Source organism: Anomaloglossus baeobatrachus, chromosome 3 (genome assembly GCF_048569485.1).
Source record: "Anomaloglossus baeobatrachus isolate aAnoBae1 chromosome 3, aAnoBae1.hap1, whole genome shotgun sequence".
Lineage (NCBI taxonomy): Eukaryota > Metazoa > Chordata > Amphibia > Anura > Aromobatidae > Anomaloglossus > Anomaloglossus baeobatrachus.
This window is the reverse complement of record NC_134355.1, coordinates 219,509,452-219,536,490: the sequence shown is the minus strand read 5'-3', so window position 1 is coordinate 219,536,490 and position 27,039 is coordinate 219,509,452. Positions and strand designations below refer to the sequence as shown.

General features: G+C 46.7%; 1 protein-coding gene across 9 annotated transcripts in view; it reads left to right on the top strand.

The window, feature by feature from the left end:
• Positions 1-27,039, top strand: part of CEP170 (centrosomal protein 170) — a 974,470-nt gene that overhangs the window by 549,545 nt on the left and 397,886 nt on the right. For all 9 annotated transcript variants that reach the window (XM_075339727.1, XM_075339731.1, XM_075339735.1 and 6 more), the window contains one exon: positions 5,089-5,344. In XM_075339727.1, the coding sequence (XP_075195842.1) occupies positions 5,089-5,344 (256 nt within the window). The remainder of the gene's footprint in view (positions 1-5,088; positions 5,345-27,039) is intronic.

Genomic DNA, 27,039 nt, shown 5'->3' with positions numbered 1-27,039 from the left:
TCTTTTTTTTTCTTTTCTCTCTTTTTTTTCTCTTTTTTCTCTCTCTTTTTTTTCTCTCTGTCAGTACAGAAATCTCTATCGTGGAGGGGTGAGTGGGAGTAATAAAGAGGGAGTCCCTAATGTGTCTGTGTATTTATTTCTAATAAAGTATTTTTTCTCTGTGTGGTGTCTTTTTCCAGGGCCACTGGAAGAGTTGGATACAGCACCAGAAGATGGTGCTTCGATTAAAGCGCCATTTTTTGGGGCAGTTGTGGACTGCAATTCGCAGCGGGGGGGGGGGGGGGCAGAGAGCTTGGGCCACGCTGCACTACAGATTCCAATCTTCAGCTGCCTAGTTGTACCTGGCTGGACACAAAATATGGGTGAAGCCCACGTCATTTTTTTTTTTTATTAGTTCATGAAATTCATGAAATACTTTAAAAAAAAAGGGCTTTCCTATACTTTTTGTTCTCAGCTGGGTACAAATAGGCAGCTGGGGGTTGGGGGCAGCCCATACCTGCCTGCTGTACCTGGCTGGCATACAAAAAATATGGCGAAGCCCACGTCATTTTTTTGTTTGTTTTAGGCAAAAACTTTAAAAAAAAAAAAGGTCTTCCCTGGATTTTCCATTGCCAGTAGAGGTAACACCAAGCAGTGGGGGTTAGCAGCCGGTAGCTGCTTGGGTTACGCTTAGCAATAGAAAATGCAGCGGGAGCCCACGCATTGGGGTTTTTTTTACCCCTAACCCTAGGGTTAGGGTTATGTGTTTGTGTTTTTTTTTTTTAATGAATTTTTAAAAAAAAAAAAAAAAATTCGACATGGGCTTCACCCATCAAGTGCCAGACCACTTTGCTGCTCACTCATCCCTACTCCTGACCACACAGCCAGCAGAAGAAGTAATCAGATGACTCCAGTGTCGGCCGATTTACTTGTTCTGTGACACACGGTCACATGTGAACGGCAGCAGGTAGTGACTGCTGTTAACCTGCATCCATCACAGCGTGTGCGGGCTGTGAGATCAAGAGTTCAGCAGACTCCAGTGTCGGCCGATAAATTCTGTGTCCCACTGCAGAAGGATCCGGTAAAATAACAATTGCGGTTGCATGCGCTGCACATTTAATCCACAGGGTCCGGTCATTTACGGTTTGTGTTTTCTTGCCTACAGGCAAAAAAACGCTGATGTGAAAGTAGCCTGCAAAATGCATGCCACACGGATGATACGGTCGACACAGAGGCTAGGCAAAAGGCTCATGACCCCATCATTTTTTTTCCACAATTATTTTTTTTTTTCACATGTTGCGTCGGCTAAGGCTGCTTTCATACATCAGTTTTTTGCCATCAGGCACAATCCAGCGAAAAAACGGATAAAGCCAGATCCATTTTTTTCCGCATTGAATTGTATTAGCGCCGGATTGTGCCTGATGCCCTTGTGTTGCATCCATTGTGCACGGATCAAGCAAAATTTGTATCCAGCTGCCGGAAAGGAAACAGCATGCAACGTTTTTTGGCATCGCAAAAAAAACGGACAGCGCCGTCATCATGTACCGTCGTCATGTACAATGAAAGCCTGTGGGCGCTGGATCCGTCGTAAAGCGGCATACAACGTGACTGATTCCGTTTTTTTCTACTGAGCAGGCTCAGTAGCACAACCGATCCATCCACAAACTGAAGGAACTGATGGAAAAAACTGATGCAACTGCTCCGATTTTTCGCCTGATCCGTTGCATCAGTTTTTACACCGGATTGTGCCTGATGCCAAAAAACTAATGTGTGAAAGCAACCTAATCATAATTTCTGTACATGCACCCACGCACACACACTATGAACTATATGAGAACAAGCAGAAGATACACGCTTTCTTCCCCTGGTTGTGCAGAGCTGGGAGCTTGTGCTGTCTCTATTGTGATTGCTCTCAGTGCTTTCACAGGAAAGAGGCAGGGAAGAGCCTTTGGGTGGAGAGCAGAGATACAGTCCTAAGAATTATGGGAGTTGTAGTAACTGAACCCAGGAAGTCAGGAGAGAGATTAACCCCATTAGAGCTGGAGCCAGAAATGAGGATATGCTGCTAGAGCACGATAAAAGGTAATATTGCTGAAGTAACATAATAGATGAGTGGAGAGGCACATATTGGCAAGATTTATGAGAAAAAAAAAATCTGTTTTGGTAACTGGACAACTTCTTTAAGGATAAATATACAGTGGTTACGGAAAGCATTCAGACCCCTTTACATTTCTCACTCTGTTTCATTGCAGCCATTTGGTAAATTAAAAAAAAAAAAAATTCTCATTAATGTACACTCTGCACCCCATCTTGACAGAAAAAAACAGAAATGTGGAAATTTTTGCAAATTTTTTAAACAAGAAAAACTGAAATATCACCTGGTCATAAGTTTTCAGACCCTTTGCTCAGTATTGAGTAGAAGCACGCTTTTGAGTTTTTCACACCTGGATTTTGGGTTCCTCTGCCATTCTTCTTTGCAGATCCTCTCAAGTTCCATCAGGTTGGATGGTGAACGTTGGTGGAGAACCATTTTCAGGTCTCTCCAGAGATGCTCAATTGGTTTAGGTCAGGGCTCTGGCTGGGCCGATCAAGAATGGTTACAGAGTTGTTCTGAAGCGACTCCTTTGTTATTTTAGCTGTGTGCTTAGGAAGGTGAACCTTCGACCGTCTGAGGTCAAGAGCACTATGGAAGAGGTTTCTTTCCAAGATATCTCTGTACTTGGCTGCATTAATCTTTCCTTCAATTGCAACCAGTCGTCCTGTCCCTGCAGCTGAAAAACACTCACATAGCATGATGCTGCCACCACTATATTTCACTGTTGGGATTGTATTGGGCAGTATATGGAGATAAGGTATGCACACCAGTGACTATGCAAGGGGAATACATGTAATAGCAGAAACTGCTGTGTGAATACTGACATGAAAAATTCAATAGCTATATGTAAGAATGAAATGTGAAAATTGGAACCTGCATTACTGCCATGAATATATGAATAAAGAGAAATTTAGCTACTGAATTGATCAATGCAATAGAGCCCCAGCACTACGCCAAAGTATTTCTCTACGTTGGGGTCCTAGCTTGTGTGTGTCCTCTCATGCAGTTGAAAAACTTACCGTGTATGGGAAGCTGAGACCCAGGCTATATATAAGTATCATGTGGATTGGCAATAGGTGTGAGTGGGGAGGGTTCACAAACGAAAAACTACTAACAAATAAGGAATAACGTTTGGAACTCCATTCTATGTCTGAACTGGGTGCAAAAACCTAAAAAAAATCACTATATGGAGATAAGGTATGCACACCAGTGACTATGCAAGGGGAATACATGTAATAGCAGAAACTGCTGTGTGAATACTGACATGAAAAATTCAATAGCTATATGTAAGAATTGGAACCTGCATTACTGCCATGAATATATGAATAAAGAGAAATTTAGCTACTGAATTGATCAATGCAATAGAGCCCCAACACTACGCCAAAGTATTTCTCTACATTGGGGTCCCTAGCTTGTGTGTGTCCTCTCATGCAGTTAAAAAAACTTACCGTGTATGGGAAGCTGAGACCCAGGCTATATATACGTATCATGTGGATTGGCAATAGGTGGTGTTGGGGCTCTATTGCATTGATCAATTCAGTAGCTAAATTTCTCTTCATTCATATATTCATGGCAGTAATGCAGGTTCCATTTTTCACATTTCATTCTTACATATAGCTATTGAATTTTTCATGTCAGTATTCACACAGCAGTTTCTGCTATTACATGTATTCCCCTTGCATAGTCACTGGTGTGCATACCTTATCTCCATATAGTGATTTTTTTTTAGGTTTTTGCACACAGTTCAGACATAGAATGGAGTTCCAAACGTTATTCCTTATTTGTTAGTAGTTTTTGGTTTGTGAACCCACCCCACTCACACCTATTGCCAATCCACATGATACGTATATATAGCCTGGGTCTCAGCTTCCCATACACGGTAAGTTTTTTAACTGCATGAGAGGACACACACAAGCTAGGGACCCCAACGTAGAGAAATACTTTGGCGTTGTATTGGGCAGGTGATGAGCAGTGCCTGGTTTTCTTCACACGTACCACTTAGAATTATCACCAAAAATTCTATCTTCGTCTCATCAGACCAGAGAATCTTATTTCTCATAGTCTGGGAGTCCTTCTTGTGTTTTTTTGCAAACTCCATGAGGGCTTTCATATGTCTTGCACTGAAAAGAGGCTTCCGTCTTGCCACTTTGCCATAAAGGCCCGACTTGTAGAGGGCTGCAGTAATAGTTGACTTTGTGCAACTTTCTCCCATCTCCAAACTGCATCTCTGAGCTCAGCCACAGTGATCTTGGGGTTCTTCTTTACCTCTTTCACCAAGGCTCTTCTCCCATGATTTCTCAGTTTGGCTGGACGGCCAGGTCTAGGAAGAGTTCTGGCGGTCCCAAATTTCTTCCATTTAAGGGTCATGGAGGCCACTGTGCTCTTAGGAACCTTGAGTACTGCAGAAATTCTTTTGTAACCTTGGCCAGATCTGTGCCTTGCCACAATTGTCTCTGAGTTCATTGGGCAGTTCGTTTGACCTTATCATTCTCATTTGGTCTGACATGCACTGTGAACTGTGAGGTCTTATATAGACAAGTGTGTCCCTTTCCAAATCCAGTCCTATCAGTTTAATTAAACACAGCCGGACTCCAATAAAGGAGTAGAACCATCTCAAGGAGGATCACAAGGAAATGGACAGCATATGACTTAAATATGAGTGTCTGACCAAAGGGTCTGAATACTTATGACCATGTGATATTTCAGTTTTTCTTATTTAAAAAATTTGGAAAAATTTCTCTAATTCTGATTTTTTTTGTCTGTCAAGATGGGGTGCAGAGTGTACATTAGTGAAAAAAAACAAAACTTTTTTCATTTTATCAAATGTCTGCAATGAAACAGAGTGAAAAATTTAAAGGGGTCTGAATTCTTTCCGTACCCATTGTAGATGATTATGTTGCTTTATTAAGCTTAGTTTTACTCTTATGTTTGTGCTTTTTACTATATTTGTGATTGTTTTTTGTCCATTTTTATGTATAGTGTAAACAATTTGTTCTATCATTACAAATTCACAGTCAATACCCGCTGGAGACGTTTACCTCCAGAGTATGCTTCTACTTCTGAAGATGAATTTGGAACAAACCGTAATTCTCCTAAACCCTCAAAGCTACGTGCCTCTCCAACAATTAAGGTTCAGAGGTTACATGTTAATGGAAATAGCACAGTAACAGCACCGGCTGGAGCTCAAAATGTGTCAACATTTAAACATAAGGCCAAAGAACAGGAAGATTATATCCGTGATTGGACTGCACATCGTGAAGAAATAGCAAGGTAATGACATTACTAAAGTAATGAAGTAAGCTGATGTATACAGTGTTACTCACCATTATTGGCACCACTTTATTTTTTTCATAGATTGTACAATATCTTCAGAAATAAATGGAAATCTACCAAAGTTATATCCTCAGAATTTTTTAATTATTGGTCCATAGTAATACAACAATAAAGCATTGTATGTCAACTTACATGTGGCAATTTTAAAGAAGACACCAAATAAACAACATGTGCTGCAATAATGGCACCCTAATTAATACTTGTTTGCACACCCTTTGGCATTGATGACAGCCTCCAAATGTTTCTTGTAGTTATCTGTAAGCTTCTTGCACTTCTCAGCTTGTATTTTATCCTACTCTTTCTTTGCAGTTTGATCAAGCTCTTGAATGTTTGCAGGGTTCTTTTTCCAAATGGTCAGGACTCATTGCTTTCCATTTTAAAAGGTTCATATTTTTTTTTTCAACCATTCCTGTGTACTTTTGAATGTTTGCTTTAGGTCACTGTCTTGCTTGAAGACCCATGATCTTTGACTCAAACCAAGTTTTCTTACACTGGGTAGGATATTTCGCTCTAAAATCTCTTGATAATTCTCTAATTTCGTGATTCCTGTGAAACAGGCAAGTCTTCCAGTAGCAGCCACAGCAAAACAACCCCACAGCATTATGAATCCTCCATCCTGCGGGAAGGTATCGTCAAAAAAAATAAATAATAATAATAACTGAAAAAATGGAAAGTAATAATGTTTAAATGTTTTGTTTAAATATTATTTTTTTTTAATTGTGCAAAATATAAAAAAATTAAAAAGTTTGATATTTTCCACTGTTAACACTAGGGGGAGCAGCTTCTGAAATCCTACTGAATTTCCACTGTATAAAAAGCTCAGATTACAGCCTGCCGTAAAGTGAGCGGAGTCTGCTCTCCTGTGTGTGATGACACGCCTCCCCCTCCTAATCTGAGTGTTTACAACAGATAACAGAGAATGACATGTAAGAACACAATGCACAGCCATTTTCCTGGTGACCAGAAATGTCTAAAGTGTCACCAAGGACAGCAGGAGTATCACACAGGATAGGATTAGATACACGGCTCTGCAGACAGTATCACACAGGAGAGGATTAGATACACAGCTCAGCAGACAGTATTACACGATAGGATTAGATACACGGCTCAGCAGACATTATCACACATGATAGGATTAGATACACGGCTCTGTAGACAGTATCACACAGGAGAGGATTAGATACACAGCTCTGCAGACAGTATTACACGATAGGATTAGATACACGGCTCAGCAGACATTATCACACATGATAGGATTAGATACACGGCTCTGTAGACAGTATCACACAGGATAGGATTAGATACACAGCTCAGCAGACAGTATCACACAGGAGAGGATTAGATACACAGCTCAGCAGACAGTATCACACCGGATAGGATTAGATACACAGCTCAGCAGACAGTATCACACAGGAGAGGATTAGATACACAGCTCAGCAGACAGTATCACACAGGATAGGATTAGATACACAGCTCAGCAGATAGTATCACACAGGATAGGATTAGATACACAGCTCAGCAGACAGTATCACACAGGAGAGGATTAGATACACAGCTGTGCAGACAGTATCACAGGATAGGATTAGATACACGGCTCAGCAGATAGTATCACACAGGAGTATTAGATACACGGCTCAGCAGACAGTATCACACCGGACATGATTAGATACACAGCTCAGCAGACAGTATGACACGATAGGATTGGATACACGGCTCTGCAGACAGTATCACACAGGATAGGATTAGATACACAGCCGTGCAGACCATATCACACAATAGAGGATTAGATACACAGCTTTGCAGACATCACACAGGATAGGATTAGATACACAGCTGAGCACACAGTATCACACGATAGGATTAGATACACAGCTCAGCAGACAGTATCACACAACATAGGATTAGATACACAGCCCTGCAGACAGTATTACACGATAGGATTAGATACACAGCCCTGCAGACAGTATTACACGATAGGATTAGATACACAGCTCAGCAGACAGTATCACACAGAAGAGGATTAGATACACAGCCCTGCAGACAGTATCACACAGGAGAGGATTAGATAAACAGCCGTGCAGACAGTATCAGACAACATAGGATGAGATACACGGCTCAGCAGACAGTATCACATGACAGGATTAGATACACAGCTCAGCAGACAGTATCACACAAAAGAGGATTAGATAGACAGCCCTGCAGACAGTATCACACAGGAGAGGATTAGATAAACAGCCGTGCAGACAGTATCAGACAACCTAGGATTAGATACACGACTCAGCAGACAGTATCACACGACAGGATTAGATACACAGCTCAGCAGACAGTATAACACGACAGGATTAGATAAACAGCCGTACAGACAGTATCACACAGGAGAGGATTAGATACACAGCTCAGCAGACAGTATCACACAGGAGAAGATTAGATACACGACTCAGCAGACAGTATCACACAGGATAGGATTAGATACACAACCCTGCAGACAGTATCACCGGTACACACACAGGTACTCACATGCAGTGGCGCATGCATGCACACACACACACACAAAATCACCCCTGACTGGGACCTTGTGCCACACACACACACACACACACACACACACACAATCACCCCTGATGGGGACCTTGTGCTACGCACACACACACACACACACACACACACACACACAATCACCCCTGATGGGGACCTTGTGCCACACACACACAATCACCCCTGATTGGGACCTTGTGCCACACACACACACACACACACACACACACAATCATCCCTGATGGGGACCTTGTGCTACACACACACACACACACACACACACAATCACCCCTGATGGGGACCTTGTGCCACACACACACACACACACACACACACAATCACCCCTGATGGGGACCTTGTGACACACACACACACACACACACACATAATCACCCCTGATGGGGACCTTGTGCCACACACACACAATCACCCCTGATGGGGACCTTGTGCCACACACACACACACACACACACACACACACACAATCACCCCTGATGGGGACCTTGTGCCACACACACACACACACACACACACACAATCACCCCTGATGGGGACCTTGTGCAACACACACACACACACAATCACCCCTGATGGGGACCTTGTGCTACACACACACACACACACACACACACACAATCACCCCTGATGGGGATCTTGTGCCATACACACACACAATCACCCCTGATGGGGACCTTGTGCCACACACACAATCACCCCTGATGGGGACCTTGTACCACACACACACACACACAATCATCCCTGATGAGGACCTTGTGCTACACACACACACACACACAATCACCCCTGATGGGGACCTTGTGCCACACACACACACACACACACAATCACCCCTGATGGGGACCTTGTGACACACACACACACACAATCACCCCTGATGGGGACCTTGTGCTACACACACACACACACACACACACACACACACAATCACCCCTGATGGGGATCTTGTGCCACACACACACAATCACCCCTGATGGGGACCTTGTGCCTCACACACACACACACACACACAATCACCCCTGATGGGGACCTTGTGCTACACACACACACACACACAATCACCCCTGATGGGGATCTTGTGCCACACACATGCACACACACACACAATCACCCCTGATGGGGATCTTGTGCCATACACACACACACAATCACCCCTGATGGGGACCTTGTGCCACACACACACACACACAATCACCCCTGATGGGGACCTTGTGCTACACACACACACACACACACACACACAATCACCCCTGTATTTTCTTCAGCAGTGGTTTCTTCCTTGACCTTTTATCATAAAGCTTTGTTTGGTTTAGTGTGCGGTTTATGGTACTTTTTGAAACCATGACCTTAAACTGTTCAAGATTGGCCTACAGGTCTTTGGAAGTTTGATGTGGTGTTTTTTTACACTATTCACACCAACCTTCGAAGACCTCTCTTGTCAGTTTTCCTCTTTCCCCCACGTCCAGGGAGGTTCTTGACGGTTCCATGCTTGGCAAATGGCTTAACATTGTGCACTGCTGAACCTGGGATACCAAGGTCTTTTGAAATGGCCTCATACCCTATGGAAGTCTTGTGTTTGCCAATAATTGCAGTTTTGGTGTCCTTAGACTGCTCCTTTGTCTTCACCATTGTGATAAAGGAACAGTGCCTACCATGTGATTTTTTTTTAAAACTCTCAAGTCCTCATTTATTGGCTAATTCATGTCACATGGGCACCGACAATTTATCACAAGTGATTCTCATTTTTTATTTTACCACAAGCAAATCAAAATGTGTTTCCATACTAATTTAATGTGAAGGGTGCCAATACTGTTGTCACATCAAGCTTTGTGTTTTTATTATTTTTCCTTCCCATTGTTTTTTGTTTAAAATTGTTGTTTATCATTTGCTCTTTTGGATTTAACACAAGTGCTTCATACAAAAAAGCTGTTTCACTTGATTCATTTTTTTCAGGAGATATTCCACATTATCTACATCAACTTCATGGGGGCTAATAATGATGAGCAGGACTGTACACATGCCACTGTGCATTACTTGTACTTCTACGTGTCTTTTGCTGGGTGTTCTAGGTTAATACATCATGAGAGCACTACTTAATTTGACTTTAACCCCTTAACGACCCCGGCCTTTAAATTATGTCTTAGCGGCATAGTGTTAATCCCCCCCCTTCTCTCCAGCTGCCGTGGGCAGTCGGGGGGGGGGGGGGGGGGGGGGGATTCGCACACATGTTAGCTGATTTATGCAGCTGACGTGTGCCTACCAGGTACGAGCAAATCCGCGTTAACTCCTTAAATACCACTGTGAAAATATCACAGCGGCATTATAATAGCTGTAGCGGTGTTCCGTTTACTCTCCACCCGACACTACTGTGTAGCTGTGATCAGCAGATATGGAAGAGCGATCAGACTGCTAATCGTTATAGTCCCCTAGGAGGAATAGTAAAATAAAAAGAGAGTTAAAAAAAATTTGAAAAATAAAAAAAACTAAGTTCAAATCACTCCCCTTTTACCCCATTGAAAATTAAAGGGTTAAAAAAATATACACACATTTGGGATCGCCGAGTTCAGAAATGCCCAGTCTATCAAAATATAAAATCAATTAATCTGATCGGTAAACGGTGTAGCTGCAAAAAAATTCCAAACACCAAAATTACGTTTTTGGTCGGCACAAATTTAGCAAAAAATGCAATAACAGGCGATCAAAACATAGCATTTGCGCAAAAATGTTAACGTTAAAAACGTCAGCTCGAGACGCAAAATATAAGTTGTCACTGAGCCATAGATCCCGAAACATGAGTTGCGGAAGCTGGCGCAAAACGTACGCCACTTTTCTTTTGAGAAAATTCAGATTTTTTTAACCCCTTAGATAAAAATAAACCTATTCATGTTTGTTGTCTATGAACTCGCACTGACCTGAGGCATCATACTGACACATCAGTGTTACCATACAGTAAACACAGTGAATAAAATATCTCAAAAACAATTGTGCAATCACACTTTTTTTGCTATTTTTCTGCATTTGGAATTTTTGTGCTTTTTTCCAGTACACTATATGGTAAAACTCATGATTTCATTTACAAGTGGTTCCGTAAAAAAACGAGCCCTCACATGCCTATATTGATGGGAAAATAAAAACGTTACGTCTCTCTCTAAATAAGGGTGTAGAAAAAAAGAAAATCGGATGGTCATGAAGGGGTTAATGATAAAACACTTTTGTCATGCACAAAATGCTTGTTTCTGTGAATGCCCTGAGTAGGTTATAAAGTTTATATTCCATCAGCTCTCAAATCTCTGGCCTTGACTTCATGTAAACAATGTAGTGCAACTTCGCCCCTTTGGGACGCTTCAAACTTAGTAGTAAAGAAGCCTGTTCATCAAGACTGACATTTCCTTGTAAAGAAGAGCCAATGGAGTAATATAATAGCCATCTGTGCATGAGAATCAGAAATCTACTATAAGCTTATAAAGTGTAAATTCTGGTAAACCTGGTAGGATGTGGTTATGCACAGCTAAGCGTTGTGTAAAAATGTCTTGCAGTTTTCTAGTATAAAAGCACATGTTGATTTCCCCCACAGTACAGTGGAACCTTGGTTACCGAGAACAATCCGTTCTGGGAGTTTGCTTGTTAACCAAGTTACTCGTTCAGCAAAGCAAGAATTCCAATAGGAAATCATTGCAATGCAGACAGTTCGTTCCACAACTCGTTAAATGTCCCATCCTGGTGCACTATTGTACCATTCCACACACGCACAAACACACATGCACAAACACAGATTAGGCTCACCTTACCTTCCGTTCCCTTGCCGGTCTCCTGGAACTTGCAGTCCGCCCGTAGAAGACGTGTATCGGGTAACCAAGGTGACCGAAGCCGGACCTTCTGCACTCAGCGCGCTGACGTCAAAGGCAGGAGCCGCTTGCCTCAGATTGGCCAGCGCACTGCCTTTGAGTAGCGCCTGACAGGGGAAGTTCCTCCCTCGTCACGATGGTTAGCGGATACACATCCTGTGGAGGGAGGACATTCCTCTGTCAGCCGCTACTCAAAGGCAGCGCGCTGGCCAATCAGAGGCAAGCGGCTCCTGCCTTTGTCGTCAGCGCGCTGGGAGCTGAAGGTCCGGCATCGGTCGCCTTGGTTACCCGATACATGCAAGTTCCAGGAAGCCGGCGAGGGAACGGAAGGTAAGGTGAACATATGTGTGTGTGCATGCGTGTTTGTGTGTGTTTGTGCATGCTTGTGTGTGTTTGTGTGTCTTTGTGTGGACTGCAAGAGCGGGTTAGAGCGCGGTGGATGTACGGAACCGGAAGTGTGTGTGGTGAGTATTTTGCTCGTTCAGTAAGGCTTTCTCGTAAACCGAGTTACAAATTTACAGAAAGCCTTGCTCGTTAGGCGAAATACTCGCTAACTGGGTTATGTTAAGCGAGGTTCCACTGTATACAGAACAGAGCTTCATGCAAAAGATGTGAGCTGAATTTCTGCAGCACTAGATCTACTACAATTGGACCTAGTTCAAATGGCCATATTTTGTTCAGTGTGTTGCACAATTGAAGCACACTGACCTGTGATCATCTTATGTGCTAGTGCAAATGAGCTGTGCAGAGAAAAAAAACCCCACAACCTTAACTTTTCTGGTCTATAAGCAACCCATCCATGATAACAAAAGGCACAGATTTAACTGGCCCGATTTTTACAACATATGTATGATGTTGGCCTTGGTGATCAGTTTTAAGGCCACTTTACACGCTGCAATATCGTTACCGATATTGCTAGCGTGCGTACCCGCCCCGGTTGTGCGTCTTGGGCAAATCCCTGCCCATGGTGCACAACATTGCTAACACACGTCACACTACTTACCTGCCTAGCGATGTCGCTGTGACCGGCGAACCGCCTCCTTTTTAAGGGGGCGGTTCGTTCGGCGTCACAGCGACGTCACTAAGCGGCCGCCCAATAGAAGCGGAGGGGGCGGAGATGAGCGGGACGAACATCCCGCCCACCTCCTTCCTTCCTCATTGTGGGCGGCTGCAGGGACGGTGATGTTCCTCATTCCTGCGGTGTCACACATAGCGATGTGTGCTGCCGCAGGAACGACGAACAACATCGTACCTGCAGCAGCAACGATATTTGGGAATAGAGCAGCGTGTCAACGAGCAACGATGTAGTGAGTATTATCGCTCGTTAACGGTCGCTCCTGCGTGTCACACGCAACAACATCGCTAAAGAGGCCGGATGTACTTCACGAATTCTGTGACCCCACCAACATCTCTTTAGCGATGTCGTTGCGTGTAAAGCGGCCTTTAGTCTGAGCCATGTATTCATTGTTTGAGACAGTCATGTCCCAAAGTGTTGACACCCTTGAAATTGTTCCAGAAAATGAAGTATTTCTACCAGAAAATTATTGCAATCATGCATTTTTTTCATACACATGTACACAAGGAAATAATCCTTGGTGTGTATTGGAACAACACAAAAAAACAGAGAAAAAAGGCAAATTGAACATAATTTCTCATAATACCCCAAAAGTGGGCCTGACATTATTTGTTGGTACTTTCTAAATTTTGGGTAAACCACTTTGTTACAAGCATGTGATGCTCATTCAAACTCACTGGTGACAAGTAACAGGTGGAGGAATTTGAAAATCACACCTGAAACCAGTTAAAAAGGAAGAAGTCGACTCCATCCTTGTTTTACGTGTCTGTGTGTACCACACTAAGCATGGGGAAAAGAAAGCGGAAAATAGAACAGAGGACTTGAGAACCAAAATTGTTGAAGAATATCAACAATCTGAAGGTTAAAAATTCATCTTCAGAGATCTTGATGATCCTTTGTTTTCAGTGCGCAACAAAATCAAGAAGTTTAAAACCCATAGCACTGTAGCTAATCTCCAGAGACGTGTATGACAGATAAAAATATATGAAAGGTTACAACTAGACTTGAGCGAGTACCTAACTATTCATACTCGCTATACTCCTAACGATCACTGTCTACTACACGCTTATTTATTTTGAATAGCATGTACAATGCAAGTCAATGGGGAAAAATTGGCAATGTAACGAGGAACCCAAATTACGCAATATTCGCTACTCGCATGAACAGTATGGCATTCGGGTTACTCGTTACTTTGCAAGTTTTTCCCCATTGACTTGCATTGCACACACTATTCGGAACGAATATGCGAGTAGTAGACAATACTTGTTATGAGTATAGCGAGTATGAATAGTTAGATACTCACTCAACTCTAGTTACAATGCAAGATGTTTTGGATGGTTCCACTATCAAGTTCCAAAGAAATTTAAGCTATTATGATAGTTCACACTGACACTGATGCACACTGAACTATCTGTCAACTTTTCAATGAAATGAAACTGTATGGCCGGAGATGCATAAAAAGCTAGACTGCTGTTTTCCAAAATGTACTTGAGTAAGCCAATATCCTAATGGCAAAGCATCTTGTTGATGGATGAGACCAAGATAGAATTTTTTAATAAAGCACACAATTTTTCTGTTTACCAAAACCTGAATGAGGCCTACAAAGAAAATAACAGAGTACTGTGAGGTAGCAGCGTTGCTTGGGCAAAAACGTGAGGCAGTGAGGCAGCAGCGTGTTCACACCAACAGTCTATTTGCCGCGGCAAATTTTTAGGCCACGCCCCCTAACCACACCCATTTCACAGTCACGCCCATATCCACTCCCCATCCACACCCATTCAGCATGGACACGCAGGCAGCCGGCGGGCCTCCAGCATGGACACGCAGGCAGCCGGCGGGCCTCCAGCATGGACACGCAGGCAGCCGGCGGGCCTCCAGCATGGACACGCAGGCAGCCGGCGGGCCTCCAGCATGGACACGCAGGCAGCCGGCGGGCCTCCAGCATGGACACGCAGGCAGCCGGCGGGCCTCCAGCATGGACACGCAGGCAGCCGGCGGGCCTCCAGCATGGACACGCAGGCAGCCGGCGGGCCTCCAGCATGGACATGCAGGCAGCCGGCGGGCCTCCAGCATGGACACGCAGGCAGCCGGCGGGCCTCCAGCATGGACACGCAGGCAGCCGGCGGGCCTCCAGCATGGACACGCAGGCAGCCGGCGGGCCTCCAGCATGGAAACGCAGGGAGCCACAGTGAGGCGGCCGGTCGCCCACACAGTGAGGTGGCCGGTCGCCTTCACAGACAGGTGGCAGGGGGGCGCCCGCACAGACAGGCGGCAGGGGGGCGCCCGCACAGACAGGCGGCAGGGGGGCGCCCGCACAGACAGGGGGCCGGGGGGCGCCCGCACAGACAGGCGGCCGGGGGGCGCCCGCACAGACAGGCGGCCGGGGGGCGCCCGCACAGACAGGCGGCCGGCCGACCGCACAGACAGGCGGCCGGCCGACCGCACAGAGAGGCTCCGGCCGGGGGTGAGGGGGGGGAGGGAGGGAAATCAGCGCTGGGGAGATTTTACTGTACCAGCAGCAGCACAGGCAGCGCTCCTCTCTGTTATGCCACGTCTACTGGGATGGTAGGAGGGAAAAGCAGGGAGGCGGAGAGAGAGTGGGTGGGCGGAGCCCGGGAGCCGGCCGTCCCGATCGTGGCAACGGGACAAACAACGTAAAGCGTGAAAGTCCCGCTGTATCCGGGACGGTTGGGAGGTATGGGGTAAGGGATAATGACACTGACACTCGGGGTACAGGATAATGACGCTGACACTTGGCTCTCACCCACAGCACCCTGAAATCCCTCTATCAGCACCCAGCTTTCCTATGTTCTGATATTTATCTTGTCCTCAGCACCCAGCTTTCCCATATCAGAGCATGAGAAAGCTGGGTGCTGAGAGATGTATATCAGAACATGGGAAAGCTGGGTGCTGAGAGATGTATATCAGAACATGGGAAAGCTGGGTGCTGAGAGATGTATAGCAGAGCATGGGAAAGTTGGCTGCTGAGGGAAAGAGCCTTTTTCCCTCAGCACAAAACATTTCCATCCCATACTTGTATCTTTGTCCCCCCTGTATAAAGTTCTCAAAATACTATAACAGCCCCCACATAGCCTTCCAAATAATTGTATAAAGGGTCTCACATAACCCTTCATATATTAGAATGCAGATACATAGCCCTCCATATATTATAATGCACCCCCATAATCCTCCATGTATAAAGTAGCCCTTCAATTATAATGCATTTCCCATAGTTCTCCATGTATTAAAATTCACCCCATAGTTCTCCATATATTATACTGCACCACATAGTCCTCCATGTTTTATAATGCACTTCCATAGTCCATGTATAAGGTAGCCTCCATAGTCCTCCATATATTATAATGCAGCCCCCATAGTCCTATATGTATTATAACACAACCCCATAAAACTTCAGATGGTATTATGCAGCCCCATACTCCTCCATGTATAATTCACCCCTATATTCCATGTATAAGGTGTCCCTTCATTTTGTATTATACAGCCCCCCCCCCGACCTCCATTTTAATGTAGCCCTATAGACCTCCAGTATAATGCAGCCTCATAGACCTCTATGTATATTACACCTCTATATTCAATGTATAAGGTGTCCTTCATGTTTATTATGCAGCCTCACCAGGCCTCCATATATAATAATGCAGCCAACCTCTCCAGGCCTCCATGTATAATATAGCAGCCAGCCTCCCAGGCCTCCATGTATAATATAGCAGCCAGCCTCCCCAGGCCTCCATGTATAATAATGCAGCCAGCCTCCCCAGGCCTCCATGTATAATAATGCAGCCAGCCTCCCCAGGCCTCCATGTATAATAATGCAGCCAGCCTCCCCAGGCCTCCATGTATAATCATGCAGCCAGCCTCCCCAGACCTCCATGTATAATAATGCAGCCAGCCTCCCCAGGCCTCATGTATAATAATGCAGCCAGCCTCCCCAGGCCTCCATGTATAATAATGCAGCCAGCCTCCACAGGCCTCCATGTATAATAATGCAGCCAGCCTCCCCAGGCCTCCATGTATAATAATGCAGCCAGCCTCCCCAGGCCTCCATGTATAATAATGCAGCCAGCCTCCCCAGGCCTCATGTATAATAATGCAGCCAGCCTCCCCAGGCCTCATGTATAATAATGCTGCCAGCCTCCCCAGGGCTCATGTATAATAATGCTGCCAGCCTCCCCAGGCCTCCATCTATAATAATGCTGCCAGCCTCCCCAGGCCTCCATGTACAGTATAATGCAGTCTCCCCAGGCCTCCATGTACAGTATCATGCAGCCTCCCCACCCCAGGCCTCCATGTACAGTATCATGCAGCCTCCCCACCCCAGGCCTCCATGTACAGTATCATACAGCCTCCCCACCCCAGGCCTCCATGTACAGTATCATGCAGCCTCCCCACCCCAGGCCTCCATGTACAGTATCATGCAGCCTCCCCACCCCAGGCCTCCATGTACAGTATCATACAGCCTCCCCACCCCAGGCCTCCATGTACAGTATCATGCAGCCTCCCCACCCCAGTTCTCCATGTACAGTATCATGCAGCCTCCCCACCCCAGGCCTCCATGTACAGTATCATGCAGCCTCCCCAACCCAGGCCTCCATCATGGAGGCCTGGGTTGGGGAGGCTGCATGATACTGTACATGGAGGCCTGGGGTGGGGAGGCTGCATGATACTGTACATGGAGGCCTGGGGTGGGGAGGCTGCATGATACTGTACATGGAGGCCTGGGGTGGGGAGGCTGCATGATACTGTACATGGAGGCCTGGGGTGGGGAGGCTGCATGATACTGTACATGGAGGCCTGGGGTGGGGAGGCTGCATGATACTGTACATGGAGGCTCCATGTACAGTATCATGCAGCCTCCCCACCCCAGGCCTCCATGTACAGTATCATACAGCCTCCCCACCCCAGGCCTCCATGTACAGTATCATGCAGCCTCCCCACCCCAGGCCTCTGACCACCGTGTACTCACTATATATATATAAAAAAAAAAAAAAACAAGTACTCACCGATCTTCTCCTTCCACTGCTGCTCTGTCCTGACGTCTCCTTGTTCCACTGCTGCTGTACTCCCTGCTCTCCTCCTTCCACTGCTGCTCGTCCTCCTCTCTCTCCCGGTGCTCCGGTCGGCGTCCTCCCTCCCTGCGCTCTGTGCACTCAGCACAGCAGTCGCACAGGAGTGACGTCACCGCGCAGGCACAGGGGGAGTATGATGATGCAGAGCGGCGCTGGCCGCTCTATGCTTCATTATTACTGTGCGCGGTGACGGGGGAGGGGGGCCCCGGTGCCGCCGCTGACATCGGGCAGGAGGGCCCGGTGTCGGGGGCGGCAGCGGGTCATATAGTGGGCGCGTGCACTGTGACAGATCAGCGCAGCTTCTCTCTCACTGAGAGGAGCTGGCTGCTGATCTGTCGGGTCCCCGCGGGCCCCAAACTGCCCGGGCCCGGTCGCGATGGCGACCGCTGCGACCGCGGTCGTTACGCCCCTGGCTGGACATGAGGATTGATGAGGATTGCTACAAAACCTGGACTGGGAGGAGGGAGCTGTCTCCCTGTTACCCTTTGTGCTATACACCCCGTAATAGCTATAGCAAACTCAGAGGGTTTCCCGACACATTCTGGGGGACACATAGCGGTCTTCAAATATTACCCCTGTCACTGCCTCACATATTCCCCCCCTCAGTTCAAACGGGCGGGGTTGAACATTCGCCAACATACAGGGGGCCCTGGAGAGGGCATCTGCATTGCCCTGCAACTTACCAACCCGGTGTTCCACAGAAAAGTGAAAGTTCTGCAAGGAGAGAAACCACCTGGTGACTCTAGCATTTTTCTCCTTGGCAGTCCTCATCCAGACCAAAGGGGAGTGGTCTGTCACCAGGCAAAACTGTCGCCCCAGCAGGTAGTAACGTAGGGATTCTAGAGCCCATTTTATGGCCAGGCACTCCTTCTCCACTATGCTATAGTTCTCTGCTGGGTGAGTTTTCTACTTAAATAGGTGACCGGGTGCTCTTCTCCATCTACCTCCTGGGACAGAACTGCACACAGACCCACCTCAGAGGCATCTGCCTGTACTATAAACTCCTTTTGAAAGTCAGGGTTGGCAAGGACAGGCTGATCACATAGGACTACCTTTAGCGCCTGAAAGGCTTCCTCTGCTTGTGTATTCCAGTGGACCATGACCGTCTTCTTCTTTTTTAAGAGATCGGTCAAAGGCACCGGCCTTCCAGCAAAATTGGGTATGAATCGTCGGTAATACCCCATTATACCCAGAAAGGCTCTTACCTGTTTTGTGGTAAGGGGACGAGGCCAGTTTTGAATGGCTTCGATTTTGTTTACTTGTGGCTTGATAACCCCTTGGTGAGGGGTGGGCTCTTGTTCCCAAGTTTCTTTAACAATATCCATCAGTGCCCGCGGATGTCTGCCATACAGTAACTCAATTGGCGAGAACCCGGTGGAAGATTGTGGGACTTCCTGATAGCGAACATTAAATAGGGCAATAACATGTCCCAATCTTTCCCCTCTATGGAGACCACCTTTTTCAACATAGCCTTCAGAGTTTTATTGAAACGTTCTACTAGACCATCGGTCTGGGGATGGTACACTGACTTGCGTAGCTGCTTGATTTGAAGGAGTTTGCACAGTTCCTTTATAATTTTAGACAAAGGGAGTGCCCTGATCGGTCAGGATTTCTTTGGGTAACCCCACGCGACAGAACATAGCAAACAACTCCCGAGCAATAAGCTTCGCCGAGGTGTGACGCAGTGGAACGGCCTCCGGATAACGCGTCGCGTAATCCATCACTACCAGGATGTGCTGGTGACCACGGGCTGATTTTACAATGGGTCCGATCAGATCCATGGCAATCCGCTCAAAAGGCACCTCTATAATGGGTAAAGGTATCAGAGGACTACGGAAGCGGTGCGTGGATGCGGTCAACTGACAAACGGGGCAGGACTCACAGAACCTCTTAATTTCTGCGCCGATCCCTGGCTAGTAAAACCGCTGAAACATGCGTTCCCGCGTTTTCTCTTCACCTAGGTGCCCACTCATTAGGCGGTTATGAGCCAATTCCAAGGCCTGACGGCAGAATGGCTGAGGGACCACCAACTGTTCCACTATTTACCCCCGGATTTTATCAACCCGATAGAGCAACTCTCGCTTTAGAGCCATGTAGGGAGTTTCCAGCTTGGCACCAGGCCGCTGGGGGATCCCATCAATTGCCTGTACATTTCCACGTCCTAGAGCCAATGTGGGGTCCCGTACCTGTGCTGTTCCAAAATTATCTGGAGACACGTTCAACTCCGGTATTGCCTCGGGTGGCTCAACCTCTCCTGCCATTACCTCTAGAGGGAACCTGGCAGGGTTACACTCTTTCCCTATACTGGTGACCCCTACGGCAGGTATCCCTGAGTCGGGATCAGGGCCTTGTTCTATCATATACCTCGGAGGGCTGGGCCGCCTCCCACATAATGTCCAGAACAGGGACAAGTCTCTTCCCAAAATAACATCATATGGAAGTCTTTTCATCACCCCCACTTCATGTTGAACCTTTCCACATGAGGTAGCAATGATGACTCTTTCCATAGGGTATTCACGTAGGTCTCCATGTATACAAAGTACCCCTACTTTATGTCCCTTGAGGTTTTCCCCGGAGATCAAGGAGGCATGTAAAAGAGTCACAACACTTCCTGAGTCCAACAAAGCCTCTGCTGTATAGCCATTAACACGTACTTTGCAGAGATGGGTCTCTTCCCGCATAGTAACAGTGCTTACGGCACAAACAGTATGGTCATACAATTATTCCCGTCGAGCGTACCGGCAGTCCATGGGTTCTGATGTGAGTGGGCACTGTGCCATCATATGCCCCAGCTGATGGCACCGCCAGCACAGAACAGCAGAGGTGTCCCTGTTTTGGGTGTCCGATTTTGGGGAACCGGGACTCCGGCTGACCTTAGTCTGGGGTTTACTCTCTGCCAGGGCTGAAAACAAGGTAGCACCCGAGGAGGGACGGGAGTCTTTCACCAACTGTGAAGGGGGCGTATCCCTACGGAGTGCCCGCCGTGAAGCAGAGTCCCGGACCAACTCCTGAGTAGCTGTGTAGCGTTCCACCAAATTAACTAGTTGGTCTAGGGTACCGGGATCCCCCTGGCCCACCCACCGTTGAATGGGGGCTGGCAAAGTCCGCACAAACGGTTCAATCACCACCCGCTAAATCATCTGTCCGGGGTTCAAGGTCTCCGGCTGGAGCCATTTTTTTCACAAGGTCCAGTAAGACATGGGCCTGTGAACGTGCAGGTTTTCCCTCCACAAAGGACCACTGATTCACTCGCTGGGCCCGGAGATAAGTGTTAACCCCCATTCGTGCAAGGATCTCACCTTTCAGTGTGCCATAGTCCTTGAGATCCAGGTAGGCTTTTTGGGGTTCACCTACCAAGAACGGGGCCACGACGTCAGTCCAACGGTCGATAGACAATTTCTCTCGCTCAGCGGTCCTCTCAAACACGGAGAGAAAAGCTTCTGGGTCGTCCTCTGCACTCATCTTCGTAAGTGCCGCTCTTAAGGAGGCTTTACACGCTACGATATCGTTAATGTTTGGTCGCCGGGGTCAAGTTGTTAGTGACGCACATCCGGCGTCATTAACGATATCGCAGCGTGTAATACTTACCAGCGACCTTAGGCGACCTCAAAAATGGTGACAATCGTTCACCATGGAGAGGTCGTCCCAAAGTCAAAAATCGGTAATGGTTGTTTTGCGTTGTGGTTCATCGCTCATGCGGCAGCACACATCGCTATGTGTGACACCGCATGAGCGAGGACCGTCTCCTTACCTGCCGCCAGCCCCAATGAGGAAGGAAGGAGGTGGGCGGGATGTTACGTCCTGCTCATCTCCGCCCCTCTGCTTTGATTGGCCGGCAGCTTAGTGACGTTGCGGTGACGTCGCTGTGATGCCGAACGTCCCTTTCCCTTGAAGGAGGTATTGTTCGGCAGTCACAGCGACGCCGCCGACCAGGTAAGTATGTAAGATGCTGCGTAGCGATAATGTTCGCTACGGCAGCGATCACAAACAATCGCATGCGCGACGGGGGCGGGTACTTACACGGTCGCTATCGCTAGAAATTGCTAGCGATATCGCTACCGTGTAAAGCCCCCTTTACTCTGTCCTGGGCCGCAGGAGGGACTGGATGATCTGGAGTTACCGCTGGGAGTGCACTCAGAGCTGCAAGCTGCTGAGTCAGCAAGCTGTTTGTCTCCTGTTCCTGAACTAACGCCCGCTGGAGCTGGGCATTGGTTTGTTTCTGCTGAGCATTAGCCTGTTACTGGTGAGCATTGGTTTGTGCAAAAGCCTGCTGTAGTTGAGCACTAGACTGGGCCAGCTGCTTTATAAGATCCTCCATGGTGACTGCTGAGTTAAACTGTAACTTCCCAGGTTTGATCAAAAACATGTGATAACTGGGTTGTTGCCCCTAGCAACCAGGCTGCAATGGACGCAAGCTTCGTGGACCCGCCAATTCACCGCAAACAGTCAGTAAAAAAAAACCAAAAAACATTTTTTCCGAGGAAGTACCTCCTAGGCCATTGCCCTTAGCAACCAGTCTGCCATGCCCGCATTCTCCACCATAATGTGAGGTAGCAGCGTTGCTTGGGCAAAATTGTGAGGCAGCAGCGTGTTCACACCAACAGTCTATTTATTGTTGCAGCATAAATAGATCCAATTTCCCACAGTCATAGTCTCTTCCGGAGCACAGCCGGTGCATATAGACAAATCCTTTGTATCAAAAGTCTTGTTACCTTAGGGTTCTCCTAGGCTCACACTCCTGGCCTGTGTTCACTCCACACAGAGCCAGCTCAGCTCACACAGCATGTGTTAGCTTCAACAAGCCTGGCTCTCAACTGAGACACACCCTGATGTGCTCTGCAAAATTTAAACTAAAATGCTGGACATGAGGATTGCTACAAAACCTGGACTGGGAGGAGGGAGCTGTCTCCCTGTTACCCTTTGTGCTATACTCCCCGTAATAGCTATAGCAAACTCAGAGGGTTTCCAGACACATTCTGGGGGACACATAGCGGTCTTCAAATATTACCCCTGTCACTGCCTCACAGTACCTACAGTCACATATGGTGGAGGCTCAAAGATGTGAGGTTGTTTTGGTACCTCTGGCACTGAGTGTCTTGACTGTGTGCAAACCAGCATGACATCTGAAAATTACCAATGAATTTTGGTTGCAGTGTAGTGTCCAGTGTCAGAAAGCTTGGTATGTGTCCTAGGTCATGGATCTTCCAGGAGAAGAATTACACCAGAAACATAATTTAAGAAGCACTCCAATGTGAAACAAAGTGTTGAAGAAGTCTGAAGAGTCCGGATTTAAATCCCATTGAATGCCTGTGGAGAGATCTTAAAACTACTGTTGGGAGAAGGCACCCTTCAAATATCAGAGACTTTAAGTAGTTTGCTAAAAAGTGGTCCAAAAGTCCAGTTGAGAGGTGTAAGAAGCTTGTTGATGGTTACAGGAAACCATTGATTGCAGTTATTTATTCCAAAGGAGGTGCAACCAAATATTAAGTTGTATGTCCCATTTTTGAAGTTTTGATTGAAATTATGTCAAATTTTCCTTTTTTTTTTTCCTCAGTTGTTCCAATACACAAAAGAAAAAAAATGTGCATAACAAAACGTGTAATTGCAATAATTTTCTGGGATAAACACTTCATTTTCTGGAACAATTTTAAGGGTGCCAACACTTTCAGCCATGTATGTAACAAAATAACAAGACTACCTTACTACCTGTGTACAGCGCTGCGTTTACACTTTTACTTTGTTCTTGTATGATATGCTACAGGGGAGACCTCATGAGTATAGTAAAGTCTGATGACGGCCACCACCTACAACATCAACGCGTTTTTTGGACAACATCAGGAAGTGCAACTCCTGCTTCCAAATGATATCATTTAGTGCAACAAGATAAATTTTTTCAGCTGCATTTTTCCCCATGTTCAAGGACAAACTTACCATTCAATTGTCTCACTGCTTCCATTACAAAGAAAAGAACCTCAAATTTGTCCACTCTACTTCATGGGAAATGTAGAAGCAGAGGCTCAGCAGAGATGCTCTTTGATTCCAAACACTCAGTTACTGTTCTGGGCAATGCAAAAAAATCTGTGTGAGGTAGCCCATTGATTGCAAAACCAAAGTCCAACCCCCCCCCCCCCCCCCGATTTGAGTGAAATTTTGAATCGCCTGTCTTTAGCACCATACAGAATCACTGCACACTGAAAATAGAATGCAATATTTATTTGTGATTTTCCAGAAAAAATTGTGAACAAAAACTACTGTCTGACGTTTCGGCTCTAGGTGCCTTGATCACAATGTTGCTAAAAGAAATACAAATTATATACAATAAATATACAAAAATATTTACAATATGTACAAGTGCAAAGTATAGATGTAAGATGTATTAGTTCATAAGGTAAAATGAATAATCCAATGGTAAATAGCCCGTGTGAAGGAATAGGTCTGGTATAATGGTACAGAATACCACATAGTGCCATACACATGCTGAAGGTATATTGGATAACTAATATATTCGTACCGTGGAACATGATAAAATATGGTGTCATATAAGGTACAATAGATGTTATATACCATGGATATAGTCACATACATACATATCTATACAAATAACATATCACTCTGGATAATATCATTCAAATGCTTGGAATGGGAATGAAGGAAAGAGGAAACTGGTAATTACATTGTGTGTGGAAATCTATACCTGACACAAGTAGTCCTGGGTAAGGATGTCTGGTGTGAAATGTAAGGAATGCTGATGTCCCTATGGGGGATAGAGATGGTACAGGTAAGTAATTTAACAAAAATTAGAATACAGGCCCAGTAATATGTCATTCCTATGATAGGAATTCTGTCAGGGAATTAGGCATATGAAGGAGTATATCCTGTAAAGCAGGGGTCCCCAACCTTTTTTTACCTTGAGAGCCACATTCTACTGCGCAAGTTGGTCGAGAGCCACATTAATGAGATGAAGACGTAGTCAGCCAATTTAGCAGTAGAACACAGGAAACAACTGTAAACAAGCGTATAGAACTTCAACAATTCAGTGAAACTTGAAAACATTCAACTTAATAGTTCAGTGTGAAATCTGACTTTGCATATTTTCTGCCAGTCTTTCAAAATCTGGCTTGTAACTAATGACAGCCATACGCATGCAGTCACCTTGACGACAGCTAGTGGACCTCCCACCTGTCCAGGACTCGGCATATGCCCGGGTGTGCACACTAGCCTCTGTTTCACTATGTGACTGCAAACTTGTGAATCCTCATACCACACGCATTGCACACTGAGGATTCTCCAGTGTCAGCGCTTGGTAATGTGTCCGCAAGTATGCGGTAAGCATATGCCTGACCACAATTGGACATTAGACTGTTTCCTGCATGCTCAATATACTTGCATTGAGTGAGGCCGCACACATCTAGTCGCAATGTGACTGGGAGTATGTATATCGCATACTTGGGGTTACATTACCAGGCGCTGATGTAACGGGGTGCCGGGGGTGCCTCGGGGGTTGTAGTCGTGGCCCCTTTTTCTATCAGACTAACCCCTGGCTCAGCCGTCACTTTTGGGACAGGGGATTGTTTTGTGGGGCAGAGTGTGGTGGAAGAGAGCACGCTGTCAGACGCAGGAAGACTTTGCAGGCGGAGATCAGTTGAACCAAACGACATTTTTATTGCACAGAGTTTCACAACAGACTCAATGCACGGATCTTGTAACACGCAACTACAATTCCTGCCGGGGAAAAACTGCTCCTGTCTTCTCTCCTCAGGGGACCTTGCCCGGCTACTTCTAGTCTCCTTCACCTTGGCTCCTGCTCCGGCTACCGCAGATTTGACCCACACAACTCTGTTTCACCGTTTAAGACACTTTCCTTTTCTTTCTTTTCGCTAGCTGCCACCATAGCTCCCACACTCTGCCCCCGTTGCTCCTTCTCCCCCGTCCCGGAATCAACTCCCTCAAACTCAAAACTTTTTCCCTTACAGCACTCTCTCTCCCTCCCCTTCAGGCTGCCGGCTCCTCCTCTCTCCTGCACTGTTTCTATGGGGACAGTCGTCCCACCCAGCCACTAGGGGAAACCCATCTATACAGTAAAAACACAATTGATCATAAACATATTAACAGCTTTATCTACCCCAGCGTGGGGTATCTTCAGGGGGGAAAACTGCGCCTCCTTGTAAGGGGTCCGTCCACCCCTTACATTCCTCCTCTCTTTTCGCCTTAGCCTCCCGGCAAGGCTCGCACCTGTAAAACACAATCTTAGCAGCAAGGCAAACTTTGATAAAACTTTAAAACCTTCATGAAAAAAACAACCACTGAGCGCACAAGTTCTGCGCCCGGAGTCCCTCCAAGGGAGCTCCCGGTCTTTGTAGGCAATTTGCCCGGAGGACTTCAACAGGCGCTCCCGGTCTTTGCTGGTCTTCTGCCCGGAGGCTTTCACAGCACTCCCGGTCTTTGTAGGCAGGGAGCACAGATAATAAAAGTCTCCTTCAACATCACAGAGGGAGTCCTTGCACAGTCCGGCATCAGGCTCCTTCCGGGCTCGGTAACTTAAACGTGGTTACAAACTATAAATCTTCACCGGTTCTCAGCACAGATATGTCCCCCACCTCCGGTCGCTGGAATTCACACGGGGTGGTAAGCTCGTAGCCATTCGGCCCGCTGGGCCCTCACATAATCGGAGAGGGACTGACCTGGCAAGCGGCGCAGCCTCCGGAACGGTTCATAGTTAACCGGTGTCTCCGATTCTTCTGGCTCCGACTTTGGCCCCTCGGCTCCTGGCGGAGGTGACGGGGTAGCTGGACGGGACGGCTGTGGACTTCCAACGACGACCACCGGGTGCGTCACCATACTTTGACGAATCGCCAATACCGCCGGCGTCTCCTTTTCCGGCTCAGCTATCAGTCCTGTAGTGACTTCTGGCGACACCGCCAGCGTGTTTCTCGGCCGGCAAGTCTCAGCCAGCACCGGTCTCTGTTGTGTACGTCTCCGGTACTGACATTCTTCCCATTCAATCTCCTGTTGCCACTGTGCGGCCTCCTGGGCAGTGGGCATCCGGGTCACTCCCACGGCAAACAGGCCTCGGCA